Genomic DNA, 23,991 nt, shown 5'->3' with positions numbered 1-23,991 from the left:
GGCACCATGGAGGGAAGGCTAGCAAATCCCACCCATTGTTTATCACTGCTTTCAGCTCCAGTTAAGTTTAAGTTTATTTATTTGTGTCACAAGTAGGCTGACATTAACACTGCAATGAAGTTACTGTGAAAATCCCCTCATTGCCACACTCCAGTGACTGTTCAGGTACACTGAGGGAGAATTTAGCATGGCCAATGAACCTAACCAGCACGTCTTTCGGACTGTGGGAGGAATCCGGAGCACCCGAAGGAAACGTAGTGATAAGGGCTACAATCCTCTGGCTGTTCACACCAGTGGGATCCTCTAGTCCGATAGTGCACCCCAAACCATGGGTTTCCCAGCAGCGTGGGGTGCAGTTAATGGGAAATCCAACTGGCAGCGGTAGGATCAGAAAATCCCACCACTGGCAAATAATGTGCCATCTTCCACCAAGAGAACCATGCCACGAGGAGGCCAAAGAATTCCCCCCAAGATATAGAGGAATTATGAGATGAAAAAATTCTCATGGCACGTTTAAGGAAAAATGTAGCGATCAATGGGATTGTTCACCACCACATGTTCATCAGCACATGGCTAGCTGTGGGCTGTGTGAAAGACGGAAAGAATGATCAGTAACAAACACTAACTGGTCAAATATCTGTGCAGTAAGAGCTGAAAACACTCTCATAGTTGACAACAACTGATAGCTTACAGGGTGGGGTAGCAGCAGTTATTCTTGTGCACCTGATAATAATCACATGGCATGATTTTGTTAATCCTGTTACTGCCCATGCAATATTTGCTAAGCAAATAGTTTTCAGACTGAATAAACCAGGCAGAGTTCAGCAGTTCTGTTCAGATGGCTTGACATGGGCAGCTGTATAAATTCAAATGTCTAAGTGAGCCAGATAGTTTAATTGATTTGGGATCCCATATGGAGGGATTGTGCATTTGTAAAGATTAGTGCAGCTGTGCTCTTTGGATAAGGAAACAGAATTTTTAATAAAGTAGTGAAGAGCCTATGTAACCAAAACCTTTACTGAAATCAAACATTGACGAGATTTACTTCAATTAAAAACAAGGGGCAAATTACATTGAACCTGACAGAAGCTACTTTGAAGAAGGTTCTCCATTCTTTAGAAGGAATAAGGTGGAATAAAATTTCACCAAGTACTCTTTGTGTGAAATCACTGAGTGCTGTATGTTTTCTCTACGTTGACTCAACAATAAATGTCATTGTCTTAGACTTATCAGGTGTATAACAGTGTTTCCATTTGTACGTCAGTTACTTAAGGTAGGCCTCCTCAGCTAATGTATTGTGCACATTTCTAGACACTGGACTCTTTGAAAGATGTCAAGGATTTGGATTGAGTGCAAAAGGGTTTTATCAGAATTATAATACCAGAGATGAGGAAATTAGGTTATTTGGAGGGACTAATGAACACAAATAGGAGTAGACTCAACAGCTCATTAAACACTACCATTCAATATGATCATGGTTGATGTTGGGCTTTGACTGGAATTGCTCTGTTTAGAGAAGGTTCAGTAAACACTTAATAGAGGAGTTCAAAATTATCAGAAGCTTTGATCGAGTAAATAAGGTGAGTTTTTTTCCATTGGCAGAGTATTTAGCACTGCTGTCTCACAGTGACAAGGACCCGGGTTCAATTCCAGCCTCGGATGACTGACTGTGCTGAGATTGCATGTTCTCCCCGCTGTCTGTGTGGGTTTCCTCTGGGAGGAACCCACACTCCAAATATATGCAGGTTAAATGGATTGGCCATGCTAAATTGTCCCTTAATGTTCCAAGATGTGCAGGTTAGGTGGAATGGCCATGAGAAATTGCCCCACAGTGTGAGGGGATTAGCAGGATTAATATGTGGAGTTCAGGAGTTCAGGCCTATCTGGGATTGTTGTCGTTTCAGGCTCGATGGGCCAAATGGACTCCTCCTGCACTGTAGAGATTCTATCATTCTATGATTGGCAGATAGGTTGGTAACAAGAGAAGCCAGATTTAAAATAATTGGCAGGAGAACCAGAGAGAAGATGAGGAGATTTTGTTTTAATGTAGTGAGTTACAGTGATCTGGAATGCGCTGCCTAAAAATGCTTGAAAAGAAAAAACATTGCAGGGCTATGGGAAAGAGCAAGGGCGTGGAACTAATAACATAGTTCTTTCAAACTTGGCACCGGCACAGTGAGCTCAGTGGCCACTTTCTGTGTTGTATTATCCAATACCTCTACATGCCTTGTGTATGAATTATTCAGATCATTGATTTGGCCTTAAATTTGAATGTTATTTAAACTTGAGAAGCATCACTGAGAATTTCAAAGACTTTGGGCAGTTATAGATCATGTTATAGACTTGAGATTGGTGCAGATCACCACAAGGATGAATGAATGTTGGTAATTCCTGTTCACAAACAATTATATGATTTGGATAAAACTCAAGGGAGTGGGAAAATTACGAGAACAATTTGAATCTGGAAACGCTTATGGGTGTGAGGGTCAAGGTCATAAAGATTGTCACAGATTCTTACGATTTGCTGCTTTAATGATCTCCAGTTGAAATGATAATTTACACAACCATTCAATATTTACAATGGGGAGGCAGTGGCAAAGTGGTATTGTCACTGGCCTAGTAATCCAGCAGACGCAGGGCAAGATCTGGGGACTCGGGTTCATAATCCTGCCATGGCAGATGGTGAAATTTGAATTCATTAAAAGATTTGGACGATGACTCTTGATAGCACATTAGCTCTGCGTTAGTTAATTTTATGGGTGGGCAACAAATGAATTGTTTTTTTGTAGTGGTATGTTGCCTGTGCAGAAAACCCAAGTTTTGTTTGTCTTGCAACAATCCATGAAATGTCAGTGGCTAATCTCTTTCATCCACAGGTGACTGCCTCCTGGACGAGCCAATGAAGCCGATTACATTGCCTGACAGCTTACCGGGAGAGAGCTACAGCTTGAACAGACAGTGCGAACTGGCTTTTGGGCTGAACTCCAAACCATGCCCTTACATGCAGCCTTGCCTGAAACTCTGGTGCACTGGGAAAGCCCGTGGACAACTGGTGTGCCAGACACGGCACTTCCCGTGGGCGGATGGAACGGACTGTGGTGACGGCAAGTTCTGTCTGAAAGGTGTCTGTGTGGCGACCCATGACGTTACAAAGTACAAGGTAGGATCTCAGAGTAACTTCTATTTTGAAAGTTCTTTATGTCTGTGGACCACTTTTTTCAGTTCACACTAGATATTTGTACTCTGATACTTTGATGAGATATGCTCATTTTTATCACAGAATCCCTACAGTGGATAAGACGCCATTTGGCCCATCAAGTCAGCACCAACTGTCTGACTGAGTATCTTGCCTCGGCCCTCTCCCTGTAACCCCACACATTTCCCATGGCCAATCCATCTATCCTACACATCTTGGGACACAAAGGGCCAATTTAGCATGGCCAATCCACCTAACTTCGACATCTTTGGAGTATGGGAGGAAACCAGAGCACCCAGAGGAAACCCATACAGACAAAGGGAGAATGTGCAAACTCCAAACAAACATTTACCCAAGGTTGGAATTGAACCTTGGTCCCTGGCGCTCTGAGGCAGCAGTGCTAACTACCATGCCACCGCGCTGCCCAAACTTCACAGGGTCCTTACTTCTATTGCTGCTTTGATTAGATTAGACCACACAATCTATGACTGTCTGATGTAAGGATAATAAAATTATATTAAATAACACATTGCTTGGATACTTACACTTAATCTTGGTGTTAGGTCTAAGCTGACTTTATTTAATTACAATGTTTCACTCTACTCAACAAGAACATAGTAAGCGATATGTATGAAAAATTCAAGGTTCAGTTCTTCAATGATCTGCTGTGAAATGATCAATAACTTTGTGTCATTGAGTTCAGATTATTTTTGTTTCAATTTCAATTTCAGCAGATAGTTGTCCTTGTTACAGTTGCCTCTGGGTACAATTTGTTATATTATTAAATATATCTAGATTAAAATTACAGTTGAATTTAGTTGTATCCAATTACACTTGAAAATCTGGGTTGTGAATTTTATTAAATGTGTTGGAGATCATAATTTAAAAAATTAAAGATTTATATTTATATCATGATTTGCAGGAATTGAGGTTATTGTAATGGAGGAATATACATACAGCAAACTCCCACAAACAGTAATGTGATATTGTGCAGTATCTTTGTGATGTGATTGAGAAAAACCTGCCCTGCATCACTGTGGAATCTTTTACATACAACTCAGAGGATTAAACAAAGCCTCAGTTTAATGCCTCATTCAAAAGACAACATCCCTAACAGTTCAACAGTCCCTTATTATTAAACTGGAGTGCCATTTTTGATTTTAGGGAGAGGCAGTGATGTAGTGATATTGCTGTTGGACTAATAATCCAGAGACCCAGGGTGATGTGTGCAGACTCGAGTTCGAATCCCACTAGGGCAGAAATTTGAATTCAACAACAAAAAATCTAGAATTAAAAAGAAATCTGGTAATAACTATGAAACCACTGCCAATTGTCATAAAAACCCATTTTGTTCACGAATGGGAAGGAAATCTCCCATCCTTCCCTAGCCTGGCCTACACTCCAGATGCATAACAATGTGGTTGACTCAAATGCCCTCGGGGTGGGCAATAAATGCTGTCCCAACAAGAGATGTCCACCTCCCATAAACGAATGGAATAAAAATCCTGGAGTGGGGTTCGAACACACTTCTGATTCACAGGAAAGAAAATTACTAAACGAGGCAGAGCTGACAAATCTGCAGGAAGCTTTCTTTCATACTTGGTGTTAATGCTAAATTGTTAATCTTGTGAAACAGCTAACGTGCTAAGAGTTCATAAAAATAAAATAGGCACTAGTGAAAGTAATAAGGTGAAAATCTTAAGGTGCACAAGCTTATCAGTCCTCCAACAGGACTGATAACATTAAACCTTATGGACATTAAACCTTATGATGTAATGTCAAAAAATAACTTTGCATTATTACAGTCAGATGGCAATGCTTTTGCATACGGTAAAAATAATTCATTTCATCTAACATTGATGTGTTCAGTAAGGAAGAGGTGATTGGCGCTCATAAGGCACTATAAAGTTAATCAATCATCTTTATAAACAATCTTTCAAAATTTATATCTAACATATCAACAGATTTAAAACAGTAGATGGATTTAATACAATTTCAATAATCTTGCAGTAAATACCATGTCGTGAAAGAGTCATGGGTTTTACCGTTTCACCATAACTTGTTTTCTATAAGATATACACAGTCTGTATGTTACCAAGGTTAAAATAAACCACACTTTATATTAAGAAAAGGACGGTTAGAAATGAGAAACATGAGTCTTGTTTGGCTAGACGGTAGTTTATAAAGAATTAGTTGAGGTGTCACAGTGAATAATTAGCTTCTTAACAGATATAAATGTGAGATTGTGCCAACACTCCTTCTTAAGCGTAAAATAAACACACAGCCTGCTAAACTACATGAACAAAGTAGACTTCGTGGAAATAATGAAGAATTTTTGATGAACAATTGAACAATTATTTGTTTAGATAAGACAGTATTGTCTATTGTTTTAAACGTTTAATTAATGTTTAGTTGACAACATAGAAAAGTAGAAAATAGCTGCACAAGGAGGCCATTTGGCCCTTCGAGCCTGCACCACCATTCAATCTGACCGTTGCTGATTATGCACTTTCAGTACCTCATTCCTGCCTTCTCTCCATGCCCCTTGATCCCTTTATCCGCAAAGGCTATGTCTTTGAACATATCTAACAAACTGACTGGCCCCAACAGTTTTCTATGGTAGAGAACTCCACAGGTTCACAACTCCCTGAGTGAAGAAGTTCTTCCTCATCTCAGTCCTGAGTGGTTTTCCCCTTATTCTTAGACTGTGACTTCTAGTCCTGGATTTCTCCAAAATTGAGAACATTCTTCCCGCATCTAATCTATACAGTCCCATCTGAATTTTATGTTTCCATGAGATCCCCTCTCATCCTTCTAAATTCCGGTGAGTACAAGTCCAATTGATCCAGTCTCTCTTCATATGTCAGTCCTGCCATTTCCAGAAATCAGTCTGGTAAACCTTCACTGGACTCCCTCAATAACAAGAATGTCCTTCCTTGGACTAGCAGACCAAAACTGCACACAGTACTCAAGGTGTGGCCTCACCAAGGCCAAGTGTAACTGTAGCAGGAAGAATATTTTGAAAACAATACTGAGAAAGTTAAAATGCACCTACTGCTGGTAAACTTGAAAACATACCATAAGACAGAGGAATAGAATTAGGCCACTTGGCCCTTTGAGTCTACTCTGCCATTCAATCATGGCTGATATTTTTCTCATTCCTATTCTCTTGCCTTTTCCTCATAATCCTGATCCCTTTATTAATCAATAACCTATCTATCTCTGTCTTAAAGACGTTCAACGGCCTGGCTTTCACAGCCTTCTGCAGCAAAGAGTTCCACAGATTCAGCACTCTCCAGCTGAAGAAATTCCTCCTCATCTCTGTTTTAAAGGATTGTCCCTTTAGCCTGAGGTTGTGCCCTCTGATTCTAGTTTTTCCTTCTAGTGAAAACAGCTTCTCCATGTCCACACTATCCAGGCCTCTCAATATCATGTAAGTTTCAATAAGATCCCCCCCTCATCCTTCTAAACTCCAATGAATACAGACATAAAGTCCTCAACCATTCCTCATACGACAAGTTCTTCATTCCAGGGATCATTCTTGTACACTACAGAATCACTCTTGCTGGCGCGATTCTGAATCTCTAGGATCACAGTCCCAAATGAATAGATAAACATCACTATTAAATAATAGTTGGCCATGGAAGGCATGCTTCCAAACTGTTCTTCAACATGGAAATATTGCCTGTGACATGATGCAGTTGGCTGAATGTCATGGTCATTGTTCCTTAGTATTGAGTCTCTATGAACACAAAACACAATGGTCAGCCCTGAGGATCTCATTTCAATAATATTAGCTGGCTTATTAATCTAGGGTGTAAATGTATGAAAATAATCAGTAATTGGTTACAGCATCACAAGAGTTTTGGCATTCGCATTTGGCCATAGCAAGCCCAATCAACTCAACTTTAAAACGGAATTTAAAAAAAAAATCTTCACTTACATCTGGGTTGCATTTAAAGTTAATAATTGTGTCAGTCTGTATTATTTTGCAGTATTGGCATCCGTTATAAGCTTTGCAGTACTAAGATGAAGGTCGAGATGAATACTGTTGACCACTTCTTCTTACAGGTCGATGGGAGGTGGGGAAAGTGGGGTCCTTATGGATCATGTTCACGTACGTGTGGAGGTGGTGTGCAGCTTGCCAAGAGGGAATGTAACAAACCTACTCCTGCCAACGGTGGAAGATATTGTGAGGGAATCCGTGTCAAGTACCGATCCTGCAATTTGGATCCATGCCCTGATAATGGTAAGACATTTATTGAAGACATATTTAATCAGACCTTAATATCTTATACATTTTTTATCTAATATTAACAAACAAGGGCCATTCTACTCTGTACATTCCACAATACTAAATTGATGTGAGTGTAAACACAAGAGGACCATTTTGTTCAGTTTGCACTGCAGTTTAATTCTTCCCTTTGATCAAAGTCAACACCCCTCTCCTTTCAGAATTGACAATGACCATTTTTCAGGTGATAGGTTGGTTTAGCAGGTTAGAGAAAGACACTACTTTCACCATCGTGGCTTTAGCCCATACCAATAGCTAGAAAGTCCAAAGTTAAATCAGTTTAGACCGTTTCAATGCCCACTTTTCTGTTGATTGAAACTTGTATTGTGAAGTTATCCATAATTCAACATCACATGGCAATCTAATGTGGAGAGGCCCCAAGGATACCAAGATCTAGAGAAAGTCTATTCACCATCTACAAGGCACAAGTCAGGAGTGTGATGGAATGCTCCCCACTTGCCTGGATGGGTGCAGCTCCAGCAACACTCAAGAAGCCTGACACCATCCAGGGCAAAGTAGCCTGCTTGATTGGCACCAAATCTATAAACATTCAATCCCTCCACCACCAACGCTCAGCAGGAACAGGGTGAACTATCTACAAAGTGTACTGCAACAAATCACCAAAGATGCTTAAACAGCACCTTCCAAACCCACGGCCATTTCCATCTAGAAGAACAAGGATAGCAGATACATGGGAACACCACGACCTGCAAGTTCCCTTCCAAGCCGCTTACCTTCCTGACTTGGAAATATATTGCCGTTACTTCACAGTTGCTGGGTCAAAATCCTGATATTTCCTTCCTAATGGCATTGTGGGTCAACCCACAGCACATGGACTACAGTGATTCAAGATGGCAGCTCACCACCACCTTCTCAAGGACAACTAGGGATGGGCAATAAATGCTGGCCAACCAGCGATGCCCATTCCCACAAATGAATTTTTTTTAAAAATCCAGAGAAAGTTATATTGATGAAATATATGGTACTGTCCTGAAGTTTAGGATGCATTGCTGGAGTCAAGTAGACAACTTTCATTTGTAACTGATGAAGATGTGCTTGGTGCTGATTCAGCTTTTAATATGAAGTAGTTAATGCTTCAGTTGTGAAAGAAAAGATAATCTCTTCATGAATGCTTTGGAATGTCCAAGAAACCTGGCAGCATAGACCCAACATCCCTATTCAAATTAAGTATTGAATAATGGATGGTTGGGAATCAAGATTCAAACTGTAGAAAGACACAATTAACTGCAGAAGTTTTCCATTGCTGCCTCTGACTTTTTTAAGTTTCACCAACCTTCACTTTTATCACTGTTAATAGATGCCTTTAAGACCCATTTATTGTGGAAATGCTTGTGATATCACCAACAAGGTTTATTGCTGGGAAGATTTTGATTAGCCACGGTCAAGATTTTCATTATGATAACTTTGCACATGACAGCTTTATGCCTGGAACACGTTCTGGATAGAATACACAAAAATATTGAAGTGTAGTTAGATATCATGACTAGAAGAAGAGTGATTTAAAAGGGCCTTACACACCTGAACTTATATCAATGAAAAGTAAAGCAGTCTCCCCTATTTCACCTATTTACAATGTAACTTGCCTCATATAATTAAGCTGGCACATTTCTGAAGGGATCAATGATAAAGAGTTTTTAAAAAAATGCAAAATATAGGTTGTTCCATCCCAAAATGTTCTGAAATGCCAAGTAATTTTAATTCTTTTATTTCTTTGGAATTTCTTTGCCATGCTACAGTATGACAAAAAAGAATAATTGGCTATTATCGTTTCAATCCTTGAGAGATGCTGACATCTGTTTTTGGCGTTTTATCTGATGTTCCGAGGCTGTGCAAATTTGACTAGTTTCAAGATATATTTATGCCCCTCTCATAAGTGTTTCCGGCCATAATGGGATTTGCGCCTGTGTTGAATGGGCCAGGAAAATCCCAGCCAATATCAATAATAACCCCAACTGTTTTTGTAGTGGTTATCTGTCTTCTGTGATGTCAAATTGTACAAATAATTTGAGGTGAAAGTAAAGTGTATCTATAACACTCAAACCAACTTGGTTATCAAACTGAACATAGTTTGAATGGAAGGATCCATTCGAAATAATTGACTCAGACCCAGCTATATCCTGTCAGTCATACAGCCATTGGGCTGGGCTGTGAATAAAACTAGCAAATATACATTTGTTAATAGATTTCCTACCAAAACAGCACCATCCCTCTTCTATTTTCATTCCATTTTTAATAGTTTTATTTAAATGGTTGGGAGTAGTTGCCTCTTCTTTCAGGGTGAAGGGGTTGAATTCGCATATAGAAAGTAAGGCCTCTGTTAAGCTGTAGGCATTGGCTTCACACAGGAATCAGTTTGGCAAAAGTGCTGGTGGACATGACAGCATAGACTATGGATCACATCGGATCATGATGCTGCTGTTCGTGAAAGAATACTTTGAACACAACATTAGTGCGTGTGTGTGGACCAATGGCAACGTGGGGAGGTGATGGCCTAGTGGTATTATCGCTGGACTATTAATCTGGAAACTCAGCTGATGTTCTAGGGACCTGGGTTCGAACCCCGCCAAAGCAGATAGTGGAATTTGAATTCAATAAAAAAATCTGGAATTAAGACTCTACTCATTACAATAAAACCATTGCTGGTTGTTGGAAAAACCCATTTGGTTCACTATTGTCCTTTAGGGAAGAAAATTTGCTACCCTTACCCAGTCTGGCCTACATGTGACTCCAGATCCACAGCAATGTGGTTGACTCTCAGCCGCATTCTCAGCAACTGGGAATGAGCAATAACTGCTGGCCAGCCAGTGATGCCCATGTCCCATGAATAAAAAAAAGTGTGATTTACATGCCCCCAACCAGTCAAAAAGAGATCATGTTCCAGCCATCATTCTTTCATTCATGATAAAATGTTATAATCTTCGTGTGCCTGCAAATATCCTAGTGATATGCCAACAGTGAAGAGCAGAATATTGTGACTCTGCAGCTGTGTTTGCTTCTATTAACCTTTTCTGATTGTTTATTTATGGATGTCTTTGGTCTGTATTTGAATCACAGGCAAAAGTTTCAGAGAGGAGCAATGTGAGTCCTTCAATGGATACAATGTCAATACAAATAGACTTGCACCGTCTGTTGTGTGGGTTCCTAAATACTCAGGGGTTTCACCCAAAGACAAGTGCAAACTTGTCTGCAGAGCAAATGGCACTGGATACTTCTATGTTCTTGCACCCAAGGTAAGCACGTGATATATTTTAATGCAATGTATTCAAAATGTCAATTCTCTAGTCTTTGACCATCTTCTTTAACCCAGCATTTCTGCAGTGACTGATTTGCTCAACTGCACCATTCCTTTCACCTTTGATGCCCCAGGTTCCAATTAAACAACCAGTCTCTCTCACCTTGTCTTCCACTCCTCACTGCGCATCCCCCCTCCCCCCCAGCACCGCCCTCATCTCAACTTCCTTAAGCACAAGACACGCAGGGTTGAAAAGATTTGGCGGAGGGAATGCTCCTGTCCCACCTGCCATAGGAATTATAGTGGGTGGTGGGTGGACCTCAAAAAGGTCCATTGATCTTTTCATGCTCCGTGGGATTCTCCAGTTTTGAGGCGAGAGCAGTCAGAGAATCCTGCCCATGGTTTACCTGTCCGTCATCAGATTTGGCGGGACCACATGAAGGGCTCCAAATAAGCTATCTTCACTAAGTCCAAAGATGTGCGGGTTAGGTTGATTGGTCGTGCTAAATTGACCATAGATACATAGATTAGAGGATTAATGGGTAAAATATGTACAGATATGGGGGTAGGGCTGGGTGGGATTACGGTCGGTGCAGACTTGATGGGCCGAATGGCCTCTTTCTGTACTGTAGGGTTTCTATGATTTCTAAAACAAAGTGCAATTGTTTTTAAGAAAGCTGGTAGCAGATAAAATAAAGAATTTGAGAGGAATTTAGGGGAACATTAAGATGGTGGAACTCACTGCCACATTGGGTGTTTGAAATAGATACCACTAATGCATCTAAGACAGGCTTTGATTTCATGCAGTGGGAGACGAGCATACAAGAATGTGAGACAACATAGGTTGCAGGAATTAGACTTTGAGTTGTCTCCTGAGAATAAGTATAAATACTGGTGTAGACCACTTGAATTTGAATGGCCTGTTTCTGTGTTAAATTTTTATGTAATTTTGTAGAACTACCTCAATCATTTCCACTAGATAAATAAATTCATTAAAGGTCACCTTCAATTTATCTGCCATTTTTTCTGCTGGCTTGTCCCACTCCCTTTAAATTCGCATAATTTAAGAAGTCTTGATTTTGTACAGGTGAATGGGCCTAATTTTGTCCTGCAAACCCACCAATAAGGGACATACTTTGGACAAGACAGTAGCGGTCACTCTCTAGTCTCCCTGCAGCATGTTTCTTGCTGGCAGGAGACAGTGTGTCGTTCGCCCGCTGTGGAATCTTTTAGTCCTGCCGCTGACAATGGGATTTTCAATTGGTTGCGCCCCACACTGTTGGGAAACCTGCAGTGGGGGTGGGCTGTTGGTGCGACTGGAAGATCCCATCGGCATGAACAGTTGGGGAGTTCTGGCCCGTATGTTTTATTTTTTTCTGTGGTGAGATGTCCAGCTTAACACTCTGGCAGGGAGCATAGGGATCCAGTACATGTGGCTAACAGATGCAGATGGTAAGAACAGAGTCTCTTAGTACTTGATTAATGAAGCTTTCTTTAACTTTATGACCTTACTGTCATTAAAGTGGATTTACTTTTAAAATCTGATTTTTAAAAATTAATTTGGAGAGAATTTTTTTTATTCTGTGTAGAACTACAGCTACATTATTATTTTATTTCCACAAGACATCAGGGACTGAATATGTGGGTAGGATTTGGTGAATGATTGGCACTCGCCATCTTGAGGGTCAGCATGTAACATGCAACGGCTGCCCCTCGATCTCTCACTGCCATTTGAGGCTCATTTGAGCATCGACAGGCAGTGGGTGAGACTTGCATCTGCCAGTACTGCCTGTGAGAGCTGTCAACCAATGTGATTGGCTGAGAGCTCTCTAACCTTGCCAGGCACAGTGCTGCAATGGCTAGAAGTGGTATTGGCTTAGACTAAGTCCTGGGAGCATTACAAAAGTATGTCCCGGGACTGGAGGGTAGGGGATGCCCTGGGTGGGTTGGGAGGAGGGAGGGGCATCACAATGTTGGTGGCTTAGGACATGGATGGAAAGGTTCCCAAAGCTCCAACATCTTGGAGAGGCCTTCAAGTGAGATCCCCTTCCTGCCTGAGATGGGGAGAAGTCTTTTTCTATTTCTTTTCCACCCTCTTCGTATCCACTGCCTAAGAATTGAGGCTGGGCAGGATAAGGCCCTTCAGTGGCCATTAAGTGGTCACTTAAGGGCCTTAAGAGGTGAAAGGGTGGGATTCCTGCCCGAGGCACTGCTCACCCAATGTGAAATTGGGAATCCCATCCATTTGTTTGAAACTCACCTTCGGGGGGAGCATAAAATTCTGCCCTAGTGTTCCAAACTGATATTTATGCAATATTTTATAGAATAACGTCTAGCTTGGTCACAAAACCCACTACCTTGAAACAAATGTTTTTTAATATTATATCCAGATAATGGCTGGGATTTTCCAGCTCCGCCATGACAGGTGTTCCTGTGGCTGAAACAGCGAGCCATTAGCTCACTGGTGGAACCAAAGACCCCACCAACAGAGTCTATGGACTTTGGCATGGCTTACCCTCCCCAACACCAGGAAACTCACTGCAGCATGTCAACTTCAGCACTTCTGGAAGATCCTATTGTTGGAAAGGGCTGGAAAATCCCACCCAACATAAATTCTTCCCTGTGTTCCTCTACGCTGACAGGGCAGTAGAAATATTTTTTCAATAATGTCTATGTTTATGAAGCACTAGTGTATAAATTGGACTGGATGTCGGAAATTATTTCCCATTATTCACCAAGGGTGGCAACATTTTTTAAGTTCATTCACAGGGTATGACAATTACTGGCTAAACCAGCATGAACTGTCTACCCAGAATTACCTTTGAGTGAGTGGCTTTGTTTGTCCTATTTGGTGGGCAGTTAAGAGTCAATCACATTGTTGTGGGTCTGGAGTCACATAGAGGCCAGACTAGGTAAGGGCAAGTGATTTTCTTCCCTGAAGAGCATTAGGGAAACAAATGAGTCTTCATGACCATCTCATAGTTTCATGGTCACTGATACTGATGTTAGCATTTTATTCCAGACAGTAGAATGCTGGTAATATTATTGGGGTAGTAATCCAGAGACCCAGCTGCTGAGCCAAGGCACCTCAGGCAGCTGGGGTAAAATGTTAATCTTAATCATGAAACTATTGGATTGTTGTGGAAATCCACTTCATTCACAAATGACTTGCAAGGGAGGAAATCTGTTGGGCAGGATTTTCTGGCATGCCCCAAGACTGGAAAATCCCACCTGAGGTCCACGGACCTTTACCTGGTCCATGTCCTGCCCGTTGCAATTCCCGTGATGGGTGGAACGGGAGAATAACCTATAGAACTGTTGACACACAACAGTATGATTAAATCTTAATTACTCACTGAAATAGGGATCAAGTATGAGCAGTACGGTGGTACAGTGGGTTAGCACTGCCCCTTAGTGTCAGGGGAACCAGCCAGGGTAAATGCATGAAGTTATGGGGATAGGCCTGGGTGGGATTGTGGTCAGTGCAGATTCTGCACTGTCAGATTCTATGATTTTAAGTTAATCAGTTCAAGAGCAATTAGGGATGGTAACAAATGCTGGCATTGCAAGTGATGGCCACATCCCATGAAAGAATAGAACAAAATTCAAGGGCAGTAAAGAAAACAAGATCAAAATAGAATAAAATTCTTTTAATTAATTCAATTTTGATTTCTCAGCTGTATGGTGAGATTTGTAGTCATCTCTTTAGATCAGTAGTCCAGGCTTCTGGATAACTAGTCCAGTAAAATAATCACGATGCTTCTATTGTGTCCAATGTATACTCACCAATGGTGATTGTCTCTTTAACATAGTATTCGTGTCACTAATCCATCATAAAGCCCACTTGCGCAACTGTTGGCAATGGCTGCAATTTCAAACACAAAGCAAAAGAAGAACCAATGCATGACTATCTGACAATACCAAACTTAGAAAAACTGGAGCCCAGTCTGAGATGCAAAGGGACTTGCCACTGACTGTCCATAATTCACCATGTTTTTCTCAACATCCCCAGGTGGTAGATGGAACTCCATGTATGCCGGACACATCAGCAGTTTGTGTGCAAGGGAAGTGTATAAAAGCTGGCTGTGATGGAAGGCTTGGTTCCAAGAAGAAGTTTGATAAATGTGGAGTATGTGGTGGTGATCACAAAAGCTGCAAGAAGGTTTCTGGTCTATTCACCAAACCAATGTATGTCTACTTTTTTTCCGCTTGCTTTGACTTAACTATCATATTTTTCCATTAACATGCCATTAATGTCTATTGGAGTTTTACAGTTTCAGAAAATAACAGGACCGGATTCTCCGACATCATTTGCAGTTGGGATTCTCCAGTCCCGCTGCAGTGAATGGAGATTTGACTGAGCACCAAATTTTCTGTTCTCATTGGCAGCGAGGTGTGAAGGGTCAGACGATTCTAGCTCAGATTTCAAAATATCTACATTAATTTCCATAATCAAGTACAGAATCCCAATACAGGAAGAATGAATGTATGGTGGAATTCTCTAGCCATTCATGCCCCACTCCCAGCGAGAATGGAGAATTTGACACTTGGCCAAATCTCCATTCATTGCAGTGGGACTGGAGAATCCCAGCTGCAGGTGAGGTCGGATAATCCGGCTCGTAGTCTTTGCAAATTAATTTTCACAATGACAGATACCTATTAATGCTTTGGCAAATCTCTAGAAAATTGTGTGCAATCGAAGATAATGTAGAACAAGGAAATGTGCATTCGTGGTGTGATTTTGGTTCCACTCTCTGCAACTGTGCGTGGAGATTCAAACACTTGCCCAGAACACAAATGTTGGCATAATCTAAAATATTATATTCCCAATGTGTACATACACCATTCTACAGGAAATACTGAATGAAAAGCAGGTGCCCAACATGAGAAGAGGAGAAAAGTAGGGGAAATCATCCCTGAGTTGCTTTTGCCAATTTTACTAGTCATGTCAGAGTAAGATTTGTATGACCGGTGACCAGCTTGTCTTATTTATTCTGGCCACAAGTGGTAAACTTGGGAGTTAAAGTAACTGGGGAGGAAATGAAGTTGTAAACTTTCACATTTTCAAAAAAAAAGCATTTGTGAACAGCTTGATTTATTGATGCGTGGGGAGGTTTCAAGGTTTTTTTTGCAGGGAGATTAAGTGTAAGAATAGAAATTCTTTTTGGTTCAATGATTTCCGATTGATTGTAGTCGGCCAGGGATAGGGCTACGGAACCTCAAGGCCACACCCTCTGGAGGGTGCAGAATTAATAACAGAAACTTCTGCATTTCCGCATTTTAGTGCAAATGTGTGGACTCTAAAAGTTGTCAGATTTGAAGGAATGCTGACGGTAAACTCAACGTTTTGGTGTCATTACTACCACAAAAATAGGCCATTAAGTGAAGCAAAGAAAAGGCTCGCTTGCCATTATTTTATTTCTATCACCTATTTGTTTTGGCTGTAGTTGAGAGTTTGTTTGCTTCTTGTAGAGTACTTAATGTTGAATGGAATGGGTAAAGTAGTCTGTTGGTGATGGCTCAATCTAATGGTAATGGTGATGGTGATGGAAATCACTCTTTCAGAAATCACACAATTTCCTGCACCTCCCTTTACTTTGCACCAATTGAATGTTTCTCGCTCACAGCTATATGGTCAACAAATTCACTCATCATATTCTTTGAAAGTGACAAGAAGAATTTAGTAATTTACATTTGTACAATAATATTAAGGTAAAATATAAACAACAAGAACAAAGAATAATACAGCACAGGAACGCCCCACTGAACTTGCATTGATATGTGGTTTCTATCTCTCAATTTGTCTCCCACTCATGTGTCTATCAAGATATTCCTTGAACATTGCTAACAGGCCTTCTTCCACCACTGTCACTGGTAGTGTTCTCCAGGCACCCATCATCCTCTGCATGAAAAACTCCCTCGCGTGTCTCTCCTAAACCTACCCCCTCTCACCTTAAATCTATGCCTTCTTATAATTGACCATTCCATCCTGAGAAAAAGCTTTGACTATCCACCCTATCTATGCTCTTCTAATTTTAAAACCCTGGAGACCAGGCAGCATCCTGATAAACCTTCTTTGCACCCTCTCAAAACCTTCCATGTCCTTCTGAAAGCGTGGCGACCAGAACTGCAAGCAATATTCCCAATGTAGGCTGACTAAAGTTTTATACAACTGAAACAAAATTTCCCCATTTTTATACTTGATGTCCCGGCCAATGAAGGCAAGCATGCTGTATGTCTTCTTGACCACTTTATCCACCTACGTTGCCACTTTCCAGGCTCTGTGGACCTGTATGCCCAGATCGCTCTGTACGCCAATGCTCCTCAGGGTTCTGCCATTCACTGTATAATTCACACCTGAATTTGATCATCCAAAATGCAATCTTCCAAAATGCACCACTTCGCATTTGCCCAGAGATCCTTCACACTGATACCTGTTTAGGAATGGAAAAAACCTAGCAGGCTTTTGTAAGAGGGAAATGAGGCAGCAATGTAAAGATATTTAGAAAATGTGTTTGTGCAGCTCATCAAAGTTGGAAGAGAGAGTGAGTGAATTGGGGGGGAGGATGCTTATTAAATATTTTAAGATTCTTAATATAGAATAAAAGTTGTTTCCTTTCTACAGACATGGGTACAATTATATTGTGACAATACCAGTTGGAGCCAGCAGCATTGATGTCAAGCAAAGAGGATACAGAGGCATGACCAGTGATGACAACTACTTGGCAGTTAAAAATGAACACGGCAAATATATACTGAATGGCCACTACATCGTTTCTGCAGTGGAGCGGGACATTATAATAAAGGGAAGTTTGTTGAGGTATAGTGGAACAGCAACGTCTGTTGAAAGCCTTCAAGCTTTTAAACCTATCCAAGAACCATTGATCATTGAAGTTCTATCAGTTGGAAAAATGACTCCTCCTCGTGTTCGCTATTCCTTTTATCTACCAAAGGACAACAAAGAGGATAAATCTTCGCATAATCCCAATAAAAAAGACACAAAAGGAATCTTGCTGAACAATGACAGTTTGAGCAAACTGAATAAAATTGATACAAGGCAACCAGATTATAAAAGAACAAGTTATAAATGGGTGGTGAGAACGTGGTCTCAGTGTTCTGTTTCTTGTGGAAATGGACTGCAACATAGATCTGTTGAGTGTGAAGACAATCACGGTAAAATAGCATTTGATTGTGATACCACCCAGAAACCAGAAGTCATACGGCAGTGTGGAGATCCTTGTCCAATGTGGGAGATTGGCGTATGGTCACCATGCTCAAAGAGTTGTGGCAAAGGCTTCAAGAGACGTATCATCAAATGTAAAGCTGACAATGGGCATGCTTTGCCCAGAGAACACTGCAGTATAAGGAAGAAGCCACAAGAACTAGATTTTTGCACAATGAGACCCTGCTGAGAGTCATCGGTGGGCATTGTTTCAGATAGAGTAGCCTTTAGAAGTGGCCGCTGATCATTGGTTTCCAGCAACTTTTAGTGACAGTAATATCTGTTACGCCTGAATCCGAATGGAATATTGAGAAAAAAGAACTACTCCACATTGGGAATAAAATGGAGACCTGAGACACGTAATTGTGAGTGAAATTAAGTGAAATTTACATGTTGAAGTCTACCTCTGAAATTTGTAAGTTGGTATTAAACTGTTTCGGTGACTTCATTGACCATGTACTAATGTTTGGACATGATGACTGCCTCTTGAGCACTTACACAATGCAGATTGTCACCAAGTTGGAAGCAGTCAAAGATTTTAATGGCTTGATGGTGTTTTATTTACCATTGACCACAAAATAATACAGGGACCAGTGTAGGTACAGCTGCAATATTATGCAGGGATGTATGGCCTAATATGATATATTGATGGTTCAATGAAAAACAGGGATGACCATCCTTAACTTCAGAGATGTGGAAGTTAGTTTGTTTGTAAACGGGCAATCTTATGTGCTACTTTATGAAATATATTAGATAGATAACCTGTTCTTTGTGAAATGTATTAGAATATTTTACGCAGTAATACTATAGTATGACCATGTGAAGTGACGTTTCGTCAAGTTTAACTGGTGTCATCAGTTACAAAGTGTTATGTTCCAACAAAACTGTATTTATGAAAGAAAATGTAGAACATTAGGCTTGTGGTACAGTTCTGTATAAATATACACATTTGGATGTTATCCAAAACTCGAGCATCACAGTGTTGGTAGCTGAGCCTGTTTGTAAAATGATCTTTTCCAATTATCTCTTAGTAAACTACCATTTTTTTTAATATGTAATAATTTATTCTGAGAGGGACAATATTCCATGGTGCATAGGTCATTTTCTGTATGCTGGTAACATTATTTATTGTGTGTACTGGGTTCCAAAAGCATCAATGCAAAACCAAACTGACAACTTAATTATTCTTTTTTTTTGTTGTTGTGGTAAGATTGTAACTATGGTGCTATTTGTTTTGTCCCACATTTGCACATTTTATAACCTTGCCTGTAAACATTTGTGATAATTTTGGAAAATTTTCAATTTCTTTTATGGAAAAGAAACATAGAACTGTTTCATCCTCCCTATTACTATCAATTAAAAAAAAGTCTGAATTCTTAGCTATCCTGAACGATATGCTAAAATGCAGGGCCACATCATATCAACCGTTAGTTCCATTTCTCCCTTATATTGTGGTAGTGCTTCTCTTTTCTAAAAAAAGACCATCATATATGCCAAACTCTGTAACCCTTTCACTTGCATTCTGGTTGGGAGGGACTGCAGTTACTGTTCTTCCATCTAAAAGATGGTTCATATGTTAGTGGGATTTATTTTACACTTTTGCATTTTTAAATTGCAGAAGGCATAAAAACCGTTTATTGGCTGTTATGTATACCATGTATACATTTGTTTAATTGTGCACAAATAAAATTGTAAATACCTATGAATTAGTAGTCTTATCATTTATTGACGGCAAGTACATATCTGCGGCATGGTAGCACAGTGGTTAGCACTGCTACCTCACAGCGCCAGGGACCTGGGTTCAATTCCGGCCTCGAGTCACTGACTGTGTGGAGTTTGCATGTTCTCCCTGTGTTTGTGTGAGTTTGTTTCGGTTTCCCCCCACATTCTAAAGAAGTGCTGGTTTGGTGCATTGACCCAAACAGGTGGCGGAATGTGGCGAGTCGGGGAATTTCACAGTAACTTCATTGCAGTGTTGATATAAGCCTTACTTATGACTAATAAATAAACTGTATCTATGATAGCAGTTCCACTGATGTTGCACAGAGTAAATAATGACCTGGGATGGAATTTTCTTCCCTCTCTGAAGTGTGTTTCATGGTGATGGGTGGCAGTGCACCATCACTCGCTGGTAGCAGCATGTTACGGTCCCGATGTTGTCAATGGGGTTTCCCTTTGAACACACCCCCTTTGCCACTGGGAAAACTGGGGGTGCACTATTGATGAGACCGTAAGTTCCCACCAGCGTAGATGCCAGCAAGATTTTGGCAATGACATACACTGCTAGCTATAAATGTTTGACTGAAGCTATGGATTGTAGTGTAAATGCCTTCACATACCAATGGCAAATGCAATGGTTGGCAACATCTCTTATAGTAATGAATATCAGAAAGGAAAAAAAACTTCTAAATGCATAAAGCTTGCTGATAAAAATCATGGTATTTATTGGAAAGACTAATAGGAGTGATTGTACAAACTAGCTGAGGACTCAGATGATGCTTATGGACAAATTAACTTAACTGTCACTCCAAGATTCATAGATATATTCATAGAATCCTGCAGTGCAGAAGGAAGCCATTTGGCCTATCAAGTCTGCATTGATCACAATCCCACCAAGGCCCTATCTCTATAACCCATGCATTTACCCTAGCTGGTCCCCCTGACATGAATGGGTAATTTAGCATGACCAATTCACCTAACCCGCACATCTTTGGACTGTGGAAGGAAACCGGAACACCTGGAGGAAACCCACACAGATACAGGGAGAATGTGCAAACTCCATACAGACAGTGACTCAAGCCGTGAATTGAACCCAGGTCCCTCGTGCTGTGAGGCAGCAGTGCTATCCACTCTGCCACTGTGCTGCCCTATTGCTGTTTTCCAATCATTTTAAAAGTTCTAAAAGTTTTATCACTCTCACATATGAGTTGTAAAAGTTTGGTAACATTTCCTGTGTGTTCCGTATGACATCCAGACCATGTTTATTGTATGTTACAACGATGCATCCACTGAAAAAGAATGGTGAAAATTTGAAACTCATTTCTGTAAACAGCAAATAATGCTAAATCAGTTCTTAACTTTACATCTGAGACTGATAGATACTAACTGAAGATATTAAGGAATAGATTGATAGGTGGATCTATGGGAGTAATGGTCGCTGATCAGCTATAATCTCATTGATTTGCAGTGGAATGGGGATGAGGGGATACTTAGTCCCCACTCGTTCCTATCTACCTAAAAGTTAGAATAGGTTATGGAGCAGCTTACAAAATGAAAGGTTATAGAAATACTTGCATTCATATAGCACTTCCCACAATCACCAGCTGTCTCAAGATGCTTTGTAGCCAATGAAGTATTTCTATAGTCACTGTTGTGATTTAGAAAATGCAGTAGGTAATTCACATACAGCAAACTCTGACTGACAGCAATGTGAAAAATGACCACCTAATTATGTTCTTCTGATATGATAGAGGGACAAGTATTGATCAGGATACTGGGTGTAACTAAAAGAATTTTTGAAAAGTTTATTTATTAATCACAAGTAGGCTTACATTAACACTGCGATGAAGTTATTGTGAGAATCCCCTCGCCGCCACACTCTGGTGCACTGAGGGAGAATTTAGCATGGCCAATGCATCGAACCAGCACGTCTTTCAGACTGTGGGATAAAACTGGAGCACCCGGAAGAAACCCACGCAGACACAGGGAGAACGTGCACACGCCATACAGACAGTGACCCAAGCTGGGAATTGAACCCAGGTCCCACACTGCTAAGCAGTGTGCCACTCCCTGCTTCTCTTCAAAATAGCGTCTTGAGATCTTTTACATCGATGCATGCAGGCAGCTGAGACCCTTGTTTAATCTTTGACAGTGCAGCACTCCCTCACTTTTGCAAAGGTGTGTCAGCCTGAACTTCCATGCTCACCTTCTGGAGTGGGACTCAAACACAGAACCTTGTGGTGCAGAGGCAAGAGTACAACCTGAAAAATAATGATCTTTTACAGTTATTGTACAATCTAAAATGTATGATATTTTTACACAGGATTCTATGACCTTTTGATTTAAATAGAAGTTGGAAGGTAAATAGAATCCCTGCAGTGCAGGATGAGACCATTCAGCCCATCAAGTCTGCATTAACACCTCATATATTTACCCTGCGAATCCTCCTAATTTAAAGATCTTAGAACAATAAGGGGCAATTTAGCATAGCCAATCCACCTAACCTACACATCACTGGACTGCAGGAGGAAGCTGGAGTACCCAGAAGAAACGCTCGCAGACATGGGGAGAAAGTGCAAACTCCAGTTAGACAGTGACCCAAGGCTGGAATTGGGTCCCAAGCGTTATAAATTTGGATGCATAAATAATACAAATTTTTTTTTGCCACTTGGCCATTTGGCATAAAACCTGTTAGAGTATTTACTTTATGTATTTTTAATTTATGTATGTTCAATTACATCATCTCATAACTCCTTGCCTCAATGAAGGATGACCTTTACTGATGTCTTGGTCCACCAGTCCTGGCAATACTTCGATACATCACCATACGAACCCTTGAATACTTGTTCATCTTTGCAATGAACATCATTTTTTATGATTATGCCTCAGTTCTTGATGCTGGAGCAGCACAGTGGCACAAAGAACAAAAAACACAAAGAAAAGTATACCACAGGAACAGGCCCTTCAGTGCTCTAAGCCTGTGCCAATATGATGCCCTAACTAAACTTAAAAGTAAAACCTTCTGCCCTTCCTCGGTCTGTATCACTCTATTCCCTCCTTATTCATGAACCCATCCAAATGCTTCTTAAGTGTTGCTAATGTGCCTGCTTCCACCACTACCTCTGGCAACGTGTTCCAGGCATCCACCACTGTGTGTGAAAAACTTCCCCTGCCCATCTCCTTTAAACTTTCCCTGCTCACCTTTAACATGTACTCCCTTGCAAAATGACACTTCAACCCTAGGAAAAAGCCTCTGATTATCCATCTTGTCTCTGTCTCTCATAATTTTGTGGACCTCTATCAGGTCTCCAACTCAGCCTCCATCTTTCCAGTGAAGACAATGCTAGTTTATTCAACCTCTCCTTATAGCCATCACGCTGGAGATCTTTTTTGCACTCTCTCCAAAGCTTCCGCATCCTTCTGGTTAGCACTGCTGCCTCAGTGCCAGGGACCTAGGATAGATTCCCAGCTTGGGTCACTGTTTCTGAGGAGCCTGCATGTTCTCTCCTTGTCTGCATGAGTTTCCTTTGGGTACACTCCCTCCTCCCCTTCCCCCCATTGATCTCAAGCAGAATGGCAGCGAACCCCCACCGCCCCATCCTCCGCCACTGATCGCAAGCAAAGGACCATTGGGTTGCAGGCACTTACGCCCTCACAAACTCGAGCGCCCAAATTGGACTTTTGTATCATTTCTGGATGGCTGAACATGGTGGTAAAGGGGGAAATGCCGGTAAGGTTGGATGTGCAGCCCATTAAGTCAATTTAAATGCATTTGCATGCATTTAAATGGCCATTGTGCCCATTGCGGGCACGGTCCCGATCGTGGCCATTTTCAGGCCTTGGTAAAGGGGAACCAGCACAAAGGCAGGTGCGGATTGCACTACTCATCTCACGCCCGACCTTACCAAGTTTTTGCTCCCGAAAACGGATGCAACGTAATAGTAAAATTGTCTCCTTCATCAATCTCTTCCCTTGCCCAATGGCTTAATTGTCGCAAATCAGATGAAGCTTTAAAAAGGAATACAAGACAGGACTGATGCCCATTTTAACAAAAGAACAAACTTTCCTCGAGTAGGGCAAAATACAATGGTTTTACAGCTTGAACAATGACATGGTGGTTCCTGCATACCAGAACCAAATAGTAGAATAAGTCCTTCCTTTGATGGCAAGTTTGTGGTTGAGGCGATAATTGGAACAAAGGAAATAGGAATAGGCCATTTGACTCCACAAGCCTGCTCCACCATTCAATAAAATCATGGCTGATCTTTTACCTCAGTGCCATTTTCCCTCACCATCCCATATGCCTT

The 23,991-nt window shown here is 40.9% G+C and overlaps 1 protein-coding gene across 1 annotated transcript in view; it reads left to right on the top strand.

Annotated features, from left to right (window-relative positions):
* Positions 1–19,665, top strand: part of LOC145359962 (A disintegrin and metalloproteinase with thrombospondin motifs 15-like) — a 49,072-nt gene extending 29,407 nt beyond the window's left edge. Inside the window, exons 5-9 of the mRNA XM_080214861.1 lie at positions 2,877–3,160; positions 7,268–7,445; positions 10,566–10,741; positions 14,756–14,931; positions 17,369–19,665. Of these exons, the coding sequence (XP_080070987.1) occupies positions 2,877–3,160; positions 7,268–7,445; positions 10,566–10,741; positions 14,756–14,931; positions 17,369–18,155 (1,601 nt within the window). The 3' untranslated portion in view covers positions 18,156–19,665. The remainder of the gene's footprint in view (positions 1–2,876; positions 3,161–7,267; positions 7,446–10,565; positions 10,742–14,755; positions 14,932–17,368) is intronic.
* Positions 19,666–23,991: the final 4,326 nt, after the last annotated feature.

Source organism: Carcharhinus amblyrhynchos, chromosome 29, assembly GCF_965287045.1.
Source record: "Carcharhinus amblyrhynchos chromosome 29, sCarAmb.v2.hapA, whole genome shotgun sequence".
Taxonomy (NCBI): Eukaryota; Metazoa; Chordata; class Chondrichthyes; order Carcharhiniformes; family Carcharhinidae; genus Carcharhinus; species Carcharhinus amblyrhynchos.
This window is presented reverse-complemented; position numbering and strand designations above follow the sequence as displayed.